Source organism: Salvia splendens, chromosome 7 (assembly GCF_004379255.2).
Source record: "Salvia splendens isolate huo1 chromosome 7, SspV2, whole genome shotgun sequence".
NCBI lineage: Eukaryota > Viridiplantae > Streptophyta > Magnoliopsida > Lamiales > Lamiaceae > Salvia > Salvia splendens.
In genome coordinates this window covers 12572632-12585769 of record NC_056038.1, presented here as the reverse complement: position 1 = coordinate 12585769, position 13138 = coordinate 12572632, and the positions used below count along the sequence as shown (strand labels likewise).

Genomic DNA, 13138 nt, shown 5'->3' with positions numbered 1-13138 from the left:
TTCCATGCATGGACCGAATAACGTGACCTCGATAGTGTGGATTGCAAACTTGCAGGGACACAATGTAGAAGAAGAAAACACAAAAACAAGTGAGATTTAGTTCCGTTGGTATTAGTGCTCAACTTGCAATATGATTATGAATCTAGATCTGTTATTCATGTCTGCAAGTTCCGCTGCGCTCATTAGATGAATAACAAGAAATTCCTAACAGTGGTATCAGAGCCCGGGGGCTCGATTCATTAATTTGTTTTGTAGTTTGATTATATGTGGCAATTTCGGAAAATCAAGCAGCCGCGCGTTATGGTGACTCGGTCCAAATAGGCGCGAGAACATTATCTCGGGTCAAAAAATGGAATTTTTTAAGGCAAACAATTGACAAATAATAGCCCATAAAATGCTAACTTCTTGAAGAAGTTTAAAACACATTTAAATAGTGCACTACCATTAATTTTTTTTTATAATTAAGTTATTAAATTTATATATTAATTAGCCTTATATTTGAGTTAAATTGGAATTGTGCTAGACAATTTAGTTTGCCTTCCATTTATTTAGGTTAAAATTGAGATTTAATCATTTATTGCAATACTTTTTCTCCGAATTAATTCACAAGCTAAACGACAACACATATATGTAATGCTTACAATTTCCATCCTATATTTACTCAATTAAAGTTTTTAGTTCTTATATTTTAATTCGTCTCTAATTAAACAATACTACTAAGTTTATAGATTAAACTAAGGAATAAGGTGACATTATATATATTTAAAATTAAATCTAACTTATAAAGTTTGTATAACTTCTTAATATAAAGAGTAGTGTAAATTCTCACATTATTCAAAACAAACAAGAAGCATAAAATATTATCGTTATTTTAAGTGATAATAGTAATTACTTTTTATACGTATATGTGGCGGGAAGTAAGAAAATTTATTCTTTCCAATATAAAAATTCATTTAGTCTTGGCAATGTATATCAAGTTATGCTATGGTCTGAAATTAAAAGAAAGAAATAAACAGTCAATAAATGTGATTATTGGATAATACAAATTTTCTAACCTTGACTTCTCAAAGAAGTTTTAAATTTATATGATTTAAATTATTCATATATTTAATGTGGATATGTTTAATATTCCATATATTTTTCAAATTAATTTTTTATAAATTAAGCTATAAATTACCTTTTATTTGGATTAATGGCTTGCATATCACTTTCAATAAACATCTTTACTCACACATATTTTCTTTATTTGTATATCTTATTCTAATTAATTCATACTCTTTGATCATTAGTCACACATATTATTTTTGTCATAATTTTATTGTTTTTACTTCACTTAGATTATAATTAAATTGCATAAATGTTTCATTCACTGGGGAATAGTATAATTCTTCATTTTGAGTGAGACAAGATAAGTACATTATGTTTTTTTAAATCTCCATATTGCTTTCAATTCTTATTTCTATATATTTATTATATGTTATATTCATTATTTTGAAACTCTTATATTCCCGTGCATAGCTCGGGTGTTAATACTAATATATATAAAACATATAGAGTTAAGGTACAAATTTAAATGGTGCTTTAATTATAATAACATTGTAGACTGATGTGTATCATTTGTTAGATTAAAATTTTCCAAATATTACTCACTCGTCGCCCATTAATGGCATCTTTTGACCCGGTACGGATTTTTAAGAAATATAATAAAAAGTGGGTGGAAATAGAAATGTAGTGAAATAGTAGTGATTCATTGCATTCCATTGTCCTTTTTATACTCCTCTTGTTCTTCATAGTAGAGGCGAAACTTTTCTGCACAGAGTTTTAGAAATGAAGTTGGATGTGTTAAATAAATAGATAAAATAAGTAAGAAGAGAGGAAAAGATAGAGAGAATAAAGTATAAGTGAATAAAGTAGAGAGAATAAAGTAAGAGAGAATAAAGGAAGAAAGAGAGAAAACAGTTACATATATGGAAATGACTCAACTATGAAGAACTTCCTGAAATGAAAAAAATGACTCAACTATGAAGGAACGAAGGGAGTACTATTAGTAGTGATTTAGTTGGGTGAGGCGCCGATCTATCGCCATTTTTCCTAGAAAGGCGTATGTATTGCGAAAGTTGGTGGAAAAAAGTTAATGGAATATAAGTCCAACTTTTATATATTAATTTTACAATAAAATGTAAGTGAAATAAGTTAGTGAAATGTGATGTACATTATTAAAACTAGTCAAAATAAAGTGTGTCAATTAATTGGGGACGAACGAAAAAATAAATTGGTGACAATTAACTGGGGATGGAAAGCGTTACTATATTATTAACAATAGAGGGAACCATTAAATAATTTTTCTTTTAGTTAATTCAAATATTTGATTTTATTTTTAAGATGCTGCTAGCACCAAATAGTATGGAACTCACTTCAATTATATGAAAATAGTTTATAAGCATATTTCTTTACAGACACGTTCGATTGTATAATTACTTGTAAATAAAGGTCATAATTAATCTAATTTTTTGTTCAATAATATTTAAAATTAGTCAAGTATTTGTAATAATCCGAGAATTATGTAAGACTGTGAGAGATAAATAGATATTTTATTAAAAATATTGAACATGTTGAATGGATCGACATACAAACAATAAAAAATGTACTAATATGGACGTCTTGACCGGGTGAATACCTTGTTCGGGTCAAAAGGCATTAATAAATGTGGAAGACCACTTCACCTGGTGAATCCTTTGCTCGGCTATAATGGTGCAAAGTAGTCGATATCCTAATCGAAATAATTTGAGATAGTTCTATTTTTCAACGTAGTTTGAATGTCCTACTTTAATAGTTTTATATATTTATTTATTATGTTATATATACATAAGGATATACTAATATGATAACTAATTTAAGTGCTAAGTTACATCCAATCTCGTTGCTGTCATGTGGAACGAACATCCAATATTATAAATATTAAAAAGCAATATACATTTGTATTTTAATAGATGAATTTTAGAAGATTGCATTTTAGTTATAGGCAGATTACATTTTCTATTGTTGAGTTTTCCATTTTAGAAATAGATTGTTTAATTTGCATTTTATATATAGACGGATATATTTATATACTCCCTCTGTCCCGACTAAGATGACACATTTCTTGGCCAGCACGGGATTTTAGGAGTTATTGGTTAAAGTGTTTAATTGGAGAGAGAAAAGTTAGGTGGAAGTATTAAAGGAGAGAGATAAAGAAAGATGAATATTTTAATAGGAGTGAGAAAAAGTTGTTGGGTGTATTAATTGGAGAGAGAAAGTTTCCAAAAAAAGAAATGTGTCATCTTAGTTGGGACAAACTAAAAGGGAAACATGTCATCTTAAGCGGGGCGGAGGGAGTATAATTTATTTTGTATTGTGGACAATTTATGTTTAAAATGTAAAATTGAACAATATAAATTACTTATACTGGAGACTTAATTCCTTTTGGTTTATAAATCAGACTATGATTCATGCATTCCATTGTCCTTTTATACTATTAGTAGTGATTTTAGTTCAAATTTTACATTGATGTGAAATCTTATCTTATTTGATTTTTTTACCGTCCTATTTGTAGTTTATCTTATTTGAACTTTTTTTACAGCTTTCACTTCTTAGCTACAAAACCTTTTCAACAAACAAAAATCTTTACGTTAATGTTTTCATTCGTGTAGAGTTAAACAATCATTTTCTATATGTGGATCAACTCCTTCAACAATCATTGAATCGTAGTACTACATAAATCAGCGACATAATTATTGAAGAGAATTACGACACATAGATATGTAGTTATTATGCATGTCAAAAACAGAGAGACACGTCACTAAAATAGTCATATTTAAGGAGGTAGATAATTTTTACCAGCACGTAAAAGTGAAATTATATTTGTAATATGTGAAAGCTTAGTTGTAACTAAAGGTATTACAAGAGCAATAAAAAAGACATAAGTTCAAAATTTTGTAGACATTAGAGGATGTGCATCTGATGATGAGGCGACAGTGTCACCACTTGTCCAAGTGTAATCAATGTTTGGAACCAAACTGACTTGGCTTCATACATGGTTGCTTCTTCAATTTCATGTGTAACATTTGCAGAGAGTTGAGACATAGACAAACTTTCCAATTCTCTGGCTATTTCCTTCATGTTTGGCCTCATTATCCCTGTGATGTTCAAGCACCTTTTTGCAAAGCCTTGCAACTGCAATCACCTCTTCTTTCTTAGCTTGCTTGGAAACTTGGGTATCTATTATGGCATCAAGATTGTCTGCTTCCATACATGCAAGAAATCGTGTTGCTAGATTTCTTTCTTGTGATGCATCTAAAGATATGGGCCCGTTGTCCTGTTAGAAGCTCGACAAGAATTACTCCAAAGCTATAAACGTCGCTCTTGTCTGTATATTGGCTCGTCTGGAAATACTCTGGATCTAAATATCCGAATGTACCTTTCACCAGCGTGGTCAGGTGAGTTTGGTCTACTGCAACAAATTGGATGTTCCGAAATCCGACACTTTGACAACGTACTTTTCATCCATAAGGATGTTGGTGGACTTGATGTCTCTGTGATAGATGGGGACAGCTGATGCAAAATGTAAGTAAGCCACTGCACCTGCTATATCTGCCCGCAATTTTTATGCGCATGTTCCATGAGATTGGAAGTTCTGATTGATGAATGAGATCAAAAAGTGTCCCATTAAGCACATACTCGTATACGAGGAGAGGAACCTCAAACGCCAAGCAACAACCCAACAATTTGACGACATTCCTATGATTGATTTGTGATAATATCACAACCTCGTTTATGAATTGCTCCACTTGAGTCTCATCAACCTCCTTCAGTTCTTGATTGCTACAATTGTACCATTGGATAGCATTCCTTTGTAGACTACACCTTGCCCTCCTCTTCCGAGAATTCGATTTTCGTTTGAAGTTATCGGTAGCTTTCTCCAGCTCCTTTGCTAGAAAAAGCTTGGTTCTTCCAAATGTATCTTCATTGGTCTGATGTTGTAAGAGAAGGGTTTGGAAGAGATTTTCTTTGCGCCTTCTATTTTCTCTGTTTTTCAGCTGTTTGTGCAACCAGAAACAAATTGGCAAGAGTAACAGAAATCCTAACCCACATGCCAGACCTGGGAATGAATGGGATACTCGTCAATTTCACAAAATAACATCAAACTTATTTACTACTCTCATTCCAATGTTTCTAATTCATTGTATTTCATTTCATTAATGGCATTCTCGTCTGCACATATAATTTAGTAAATATATAATACAGTATATGCTTAAAACTAAAATCAAGATAGGGACTTAATGAAAATTTACCTATTAATAATTTGATGGTCATTCTGAAGGTGGCTCCCGAGTGCAGCCCTTACCATTGGACAATCCATCACCACGATATCCTTTTCGACACGTGCAATTAACAGAGCCAGGAGTGTTTGTGCAAATTGAATTTGAATCGCATGGGTTAAGTGTATGATTTGAACATTCATCAATATCTGCCACAGAAACTAACATATGAAATGGAGTAATATATATACATATGAAGGCACGAGTTCTAAGAAATGTTAAGAAAAGTGAGCGAAAAAAATTAGTGGAATAGGGGTCCCACTTGTATATATTAGTTTAAATGAAATGTGAGTAGAATGAGTTAGTGGAAGGTGGAACCCTATTGCCATTTATGGTAAAAGTGAACCAGGACTCCTATTCGTGGACGGACTAAAATAGAAAAACGGAACTCCTATTCACAGACAGAAGGAGTATATTATTTGTACTATGCATTTTTATAACAAGCATAATAATGCTACTAGGTATATGAAGTGTGTAGGTGGATTCTATAAGTCTTTTTAAGTTTAATAGAAAGTTGAGATAGACAAAATATGATAAGAACACCTATATTAGGTTAGATAAACTCTCTTATATGTTATGGAGTTATCTACTCTGTAAATGGATCCTAATATTTGTCAATTGCTACGAAAAATTGAGTTTACGAACAGTTTAGGCCCGATGTTCTAAATTTTCATTTGCATTTAAATTCAATACATTATGTCATGTGTTTGAACGTCGTTAACTCTTTACCTACGTGGGTCAAAAACATGAAACCATGATGGATTTTTTTTAACCAATATAAAATATTGATAAAACCTTTTGTATTGATATGAAACAATGATGCAATATTTTGTATTCCACATGAATAAAGAGTTAACGACATCCAAACAAAATAATGGAATGTACTAAAAATGAAACACGAATGAATTTTTTTTATAATTTTTGTATTAAATAGAAATAAAGGTGAAGCATGTTGTATGAGTCGTGTATTTACAACCGTAAGATGCCTAGTTTACAACTTCTCTATAATGCATACTAGTGTAACGTTCGTGATGCATGAACCATTAATTTATTTTTTATACTCACTCTGCCCCATAGAAATAGACCATTTAATATCAACACGAGTTTTAATGCATAATTGTTAAAGTAAGATAAAAGGAGAAAAAAATAGTTGAAATTGTGTAGTAGATAGTGGGGTCCATAAATAATTAAGTAAATGGGAAGGAGAAAAGATTACCACAAATTGATATGGACTATTTGTATGGGACGGACGAAAAAGAAAATATGACTTATTTCTATGGGACGGGGATGGAATATTAGTCTAAATTTTAAAAATTAAGCACTATCTACATAATTAAAAATAATATGCAATAAATATTTTGTTTTGTACCAAATAATACTTCCTTCGTCCCACAGAAGATGACTCGCTTTACCCATACCAATCAAGATGACCTCTCACTTATTTAGAAAATCATTAAAATATTCAATTATCTTTTATATCTCTTACTTTATTCATCACGCGAAAAATGTTGCACCAACCTTGACATCCGTAGGGCAGGTAAGGGTTTCCTTGATATCCTTGAAAGCAGCGGCAATTGTAGCCATTAGCATCAGAACAAAATCAACCACATTCGCTATTCTCTGCACACACGTAAGTTGAACGACCCTGTTGTGCGCGGCTGCAACTCTCGCTTCCGATTCTCCAATCCACTAACACTGGCGGCATATAAATCCCAAACCCAATTGTCACTACGTCTTAAACGCTTTGAATCATTCAGTTGGGTGAAGCGTGGATCTATGTTGCCCCTTTCTCCTAGAAAGGCGTAGCCGCAGTTGAAAACTTTCTGCCTCGCCTCCAAATTTGGTGTGCATCATATACTCTTAGTTCAATTCTATTTGTGCCTGCACTTATATTTTATCTTCATTGCACAATAAAACTCTCCGAATAGGCATTTTCTACGTAAAATAAACTCTCCTAAGACATATTTTAAGAATGTATTCCATCCATTTAATTTCACTTAAAATGATTTTATTTCATCCAAGACGACTCTTTACTAAAAATAAAAACTCATTCATCTTTCTTGGGATGGAGGAAGAAATATAGTAAGGGACTGAAAAAATTAGTGGAATGTGGATTCTATTTTTATATATTTCATCCGGCCTGAAAAGTACTCCCTCCGTTCCCTCATAGTTGAGGAGGAACTTTTCGGCACGGAGTTTAAAATAGTAAATGTTTAATTTGTTAAGTCGATAGATAAAAAAGGAAGAGGGAAGAAAAAAAATAGAGAGAGGAAATAAGAGTGAGAATATTATTACTATATATAGAAATGACTCAACAATGAAGGAACTTCTCAAGAAAGAAAAAATGACTCAACTATGAGGGAATGGAGAGAGTATGAACTATTCCTTATTAGTTCGTCCTGAAATATATGAACTTTTTAATTTTGGAACAACAATTTACCCATGCACATTATTTTATTTACAACTTATATCATTACAATACAATTATAACTTTAATGATGTGGAGCTCACTCTACACTTACACTACCTACACTACCATTTATCTCCTTATCTCTTACTTTACCAATTATATACTCAAACTTAAGCCGAACTAAATGTTCATATTTTTCAGAAACATGGGAGTATTAATTTTAGACTAAAGTCCATTTTTGGTCCCCCTACATTTGCCCTAAAATACTTTTTTGTCCTATACATTAAGTTTGTGACATTTTTGTCCCAAACAATATGTTTTGGTCCAAACTTAGCATTTTTCGTTAAAACTAACAGTCAAACATGTTTGACCAAATTAATGACTTAGTTATAATATAATTAACCTAATTAACTCAATTTATTTAATATTAAAATTTTCAAAATAATTTTTTACTTAAAAAATTGATTAAATTAAAAGAAATTTACTGAAAATAAAAAATTGACTTAATTAAAATCTATAATTAACTGAATTAATTATTATTCTAAATTAAAATATAAAAACTACTTTATTTGAATTAAAACAACATTTACGGGATTTCACCGAAAAATAATATGGAATATTGGTTGGTTTTTTGGGGATGGGTCAAAAAGAAGTATGGTCCCGTAAATGTTACCTATATTTTTATTAAGTCCGGTAAATGTTATTTTCATTATATTATTTTAATATTAAAATTCTGTAAATTTTATTTATATTTTTATTAACGCCCCATAAATTTTTAATACAACTGTATTAATTAAGTTAATTAGATTAACTATATTATATAATTAAATCATTAATTTGGTCAAACACGTTAGTTTTAACAGATAAAGTTAAGCTTGGACCAAAACATATTATTTGGGACCAAAAGGTTACAAACTTAATGTATGGGACCAAAAAGTTTTTAAGGCAAATGTATGGGACCAAAAATAGACCTTAGTCTTAATTTTATATGTAAGCGACAATGAGTTAGTGAAATATCAAGTCTACTATAAAAATTGATTAAAATAAAGTGAGATAATTAATACTCCCTTCGTTCATTAAAGATGACCCACTTTCATTTTTATTTTTCCCAACTAAGATGGTCCATTACTAAAAATGGAAACACATTTCTCTCTACTTTATTCCATATCTCCTACTTTACTCTCTCCACTTCACATATAAAATAAAGTTGTATAAATTCTCGTGTCATCCAAGGAAGGGTCATCTTCCTTGGTACGGAGGGTTGTATAAAATACCAAAATGCAAAACCGTAGGTGACTTACCTTTAGGAATAGGCGTCTGGCAACAGCCGTTACCGAGCTCACTGGCGTCACTACCATCTGGACAAATCGCAGCTGAACCATTGTTGCTGTCACAAACAGCTGTGCACCCACCGGCGAAGTTCCGGCCGTTGGCTGTTCCGTTGAACGCCACAGCGTCGTCGCAGCCGATAGCAATAACCCGGTTCCCATCAGAGAACGTGTACTGACCTCCACTAATATCGTAACTCACTACAAACCCTCCATCCATCCAATCTATTCCAGTTTCGGTGTAGCAAGACCAAACTGGGTAGGTTAACTTAATCCGAACTTGAAATTCGTTTATTTCAATCAGCTCTGGCCACAGTACCGTGAGAATACTAGTGAGGAAAGGTGTTGGAGAATTGGAATAATTATAGCAACTTATGTTGAATGATGGATCTAAAGAGCAATCCGACCCGACTCCGAACGGAAATGGTATCGGTAAATTTCCACACCGGTCGGGGCAGCCGGGCCGGCTGATTGAATTGGAAAGTGTCGGTTGTGGTGGAAGGAGGACCAAGATTATAGCCAGAGGGAGGAGACAGACTTGACAAACCATACTTATCTTAAACATTCAATTTGCTTGCTTGCTTGCATGCTTGCTTGCTTCAAGTATATATATTGCCATAGTGGTAGTACAGGTGGTCCATAGTGTCCCACAAATTACACTAGTCCAGAGCGGTGTCCCATTATAAATAGAGGTGGTCCATAGTGTCCCACAAATTACACTGTGTTATACTATACTCTCCATTTGCAGTTAAATGTTTCATTTTTACTTTTTCGTATGTCCGTCAAAGAAGGTCCTATTTCACTTTTATTATATTTGGCAGGTGAATCCTTCATTCCACAAACTCATTTCACTCACATTTTAATATAAAACTAATATATAAAAGCAAGACTCACGTTCTACTAACTTTTCTATCAACTCCTCTTTTATAAAGTCAACTAATTTTTTAAAATTCAAGACGGTCAAATATGGAACATTTATTCATGGGCGGAGGGAGTAGCCATTTGAGAGATATGTTCGATTGTGAGAAAAAATCCATAAATGTTGTATGGACCTCTTGACAGGTTGTATCCCTTGAGTTGATCGAGTCAAAGTACATTTATAAATGGGGAATGTATCTCTTTACTTGGTGAATCCTGTGGTCGGTATATGGTGCCACGTAGTCGATGTTTTAATAGAAATAATTATATATTGTACACCCTCCTCCATGTCAAAAAAATAAAAACGTTTTTCATTTTTAGATAATTGATAAAAATATTTCTTTTATTTTTAATAACTTTCTCCTCTCTAATAAGATGCGTCATATTCTTCCCTAACAATACTATAAATACTTCTTATTTCTGTTTGTCATATTTTACCAATTATCTATTAATTCTCGTATCATCTCAAATGTTCATATTTTTATGGGACGGGAGAAGTAATATTTATATCTCAAGTGTATAATAAGATTAAGAGTAGTTTGAATTGGGGTTCTCTTATAATGCTTATAGTATCATAATCCAAAACTAAGACTAAATCTACACCTTTAGAGTGTCCACAATAGGACCGCTGCGGTGGTCGCTGATACGTTTAATATTCATATCTCTTCCATATCTTGCATTATTATTTATTTGCATTATTTAGTTAGATAATATAGGGATTGCATATCTTTTCCATATCTTTTATCTTGCTCATTAAGTTAGTATTAGTATTATAAATAGGGCTATTGTTATTCTCTTCAATCAATCAATGAAATCATAATTATTTGTCTTTTATCTTTATTTAGTTTTCCGTCTAGAATCCTAAAAGTATCGATTGTCGACAGAGCGACGTTTCTCCGCGACTTTCTTTATCTTCTTCACTTGGTGCTTTCATCGCGATCTCATCCTCCATCCATGACTTCCAACGAAGAAATCTATCTATCTTACCTATGTGACTGGATAATGGCCGTCTGCAACAGAATAAACAAGAAGTTAGACATGATAGACGAACAACAACACTTGTTCACCTACACGGATTCATATGCGCCGCTAATATATTCGGCGCCAGCCTACGTTGTTGCACCCTACTTCCACAATCAGTCGTTGTCAGCGTCTCTAAACACCTACCAGCCACCGCCACCGCCTCCAAATACCTGCCAGCAACATACCTTCAAGCAGCCGCCATATCTGCTCGACACGGAGCCATACTGACAGTCATTGTATCCAACCTACTCCGACCCCTACAGGCAGTTGAAGTCTCATCCCTACACTGATCCATGGCAGCAAGACCAGCTCGTCTACCGACCACCGCCCAACTGAATGGCCGTTGCCGCCACCGCAGCACCAACCCTGCTGGAGCTCGATGAGTCACTGCCGCACAGCAGCACCGCTGCCCGCTACAGCTGTCGTCCAGCCTCTAAAACTGCCTCCACGAGCCGAAGCTCTCCACCATGCATCCCACCAACCTCAGCCTTTGGGTCTCCGCCGGACGCTGCGTCGTATACCTACGAATAGTCGTTCAATTCACATCCAAGATTTCATCCTTGGCAGCCACAAAACTATGGGTGGTTCGGTACGGTATACCGTACTTTGAGTGTCTTACTGTATACCGTACCGAAAGTTATGGTATAACAAAACACCATACCGATAATGTACCGAATTTTTCGATATACCGGAGTTCGGTATACCGAAAATTCGGTATGGTAGTTTTTTATACCATTACCATACCGTGTTTTCGGTATACCATACCGCATTCCGGTATACCGTACTTTTGCGGTATACCGAACTTCATTACGATATACCGTTATACGTGTTATACCTAAAAAATAATATATTTATACCCAAAATATTTATAAAAAATAATTCTATTGTTCAATTACTTCAAAAATTACAAAACAATTAAACTCCATCAATCATTCTAATATTCTAATTTATAAAAAATAAATTATAAAATCATGAACAACATTATCTTCATTTCTTGGAACCTTGTTGGTGAATTTGACAAAACACATTACCTGTAGATATGATTGAAAATGGAGAATCCTATAAATATAAGGGTTTTATATATATAAAATAATCCTATAAATATAACATAAATATTATATACTACGTACATAAGTGTAATGTATATATTTATATATTTAATAATCAACGGTATACCGGTATACCACGATATACCGAAGCGTCGGTATATATTGAATCTTCGGTATACCGATGTATAGGAAATCTAATACTGTTATCGTACCAAATCTTTCGGTACGGTATGGTATACCGAAAAATCGATATTTTTGGTAATTTTTCAGTACGGTAAGTCCGGTATTCCGATATTTCGGTATAATTCCCCGCCCCTACACAAAACTGCCCCTCGCGACCGCTTCCACCGACTGAACGGCCGCCTTCCTACCAGCAATCAACCTCAACGTATACAACCTCTCTGAATTCCCCGACAACGACAACTCAAAGCTGCTCTTGCCACGAACAGCCTACTGTTGTGCTGCTGCCGTTGCTCCGTTCAACGAGTCTCTGACGCTCAGCAATACCGCCGATGGCCGCTTCTACTGTTGTCCCGCTGCCACCACAACCACCACCATTCTCCTATCGGTTTCCTCTGCTCATCACGGACAAGAAAAATATTTGTGAAGTTCAGGTTCACGAATATGACGGTGTAAACATACACTACAAGGGAAAGTGGACAGATGGAACAATTTTCGATCCCATTTTTCAACGAGAGGATCCAATTGATATCGGACTTGGTAGTGGACAAGTAATCAAACGATGGCTACTAGTATTGGGCATGTGCTTAGGTGAGAAAAGAAAGTTGGAAATCCCTTCCAAACTCAATTATGGCGAGCTTGTTTTTGACCCTGGAGGATTCCTAGTTGTTTCTTCGTGGTTCTCACCTTGATGACAAGGTGGATTTCAACGGCGGGGGAATTGATACGTGTTAGAGTTTGTATACTATAAATCACCTTTCGAGTGATTGAATACTGTAAAACTTTATATCTTATTTTCCAATGGAATGAAACAGATTATTTTTGTCATAATGTTGTTATGTTTTACATTTAATGGATGTTTATTGCATATTT

The 13138-nt window shown here is 33.7% G+C and overlaps 1 protein-coding gene and 1 pseudogene across 1 annotated transcript; both read right to left on the bottom strand.

The window, feature by feature from the left end:
- Positions 1–3981: 3981 nt before the first annotated feature.
- Positions 3982–5130, bottom strand: LOC121810418 (annotated as a pseudogene).
- A 2019-nt stretch (positions 5131–7149) lies between these two features.
- LOC121810417 (wall-associated receptor kinase 4-like) lies at positions 7150–9652 on the bottom strand. The gene is made up of 2 exons (XM_042211187.1): positions 9069–9652; positions 7150–7238 (listed from the first exon to the last, which is right to left on the bottom strand). Exons 1-2 carry the CDS (start codon positions 9643–9645, stop codon positions 7150–7152), a joined length of 666 nt encoding a protein of 221 aa, XP_042067121.1. The 5' UTR covers positions 9646–9652.
- Positions 9653–13138: the final 3486 nt, after the last annotated feature.

Coding starts and splice junctions, on each gene's coding strand:
- LOC121810417 (XM_042211187.1), bottom strand. CDS start 9,645: ATGGTTTGTCAAGTCTGTCTCCTCCCTCTGGCTATAATCTTGGTCCTC. Junction 7,239..9,068: donor CCAGACGCCTATTCCTAAAG/GTAAGTCACCTA, acceptor ATATAAGTGCAG/GCACAAATAGAATTGAACTA.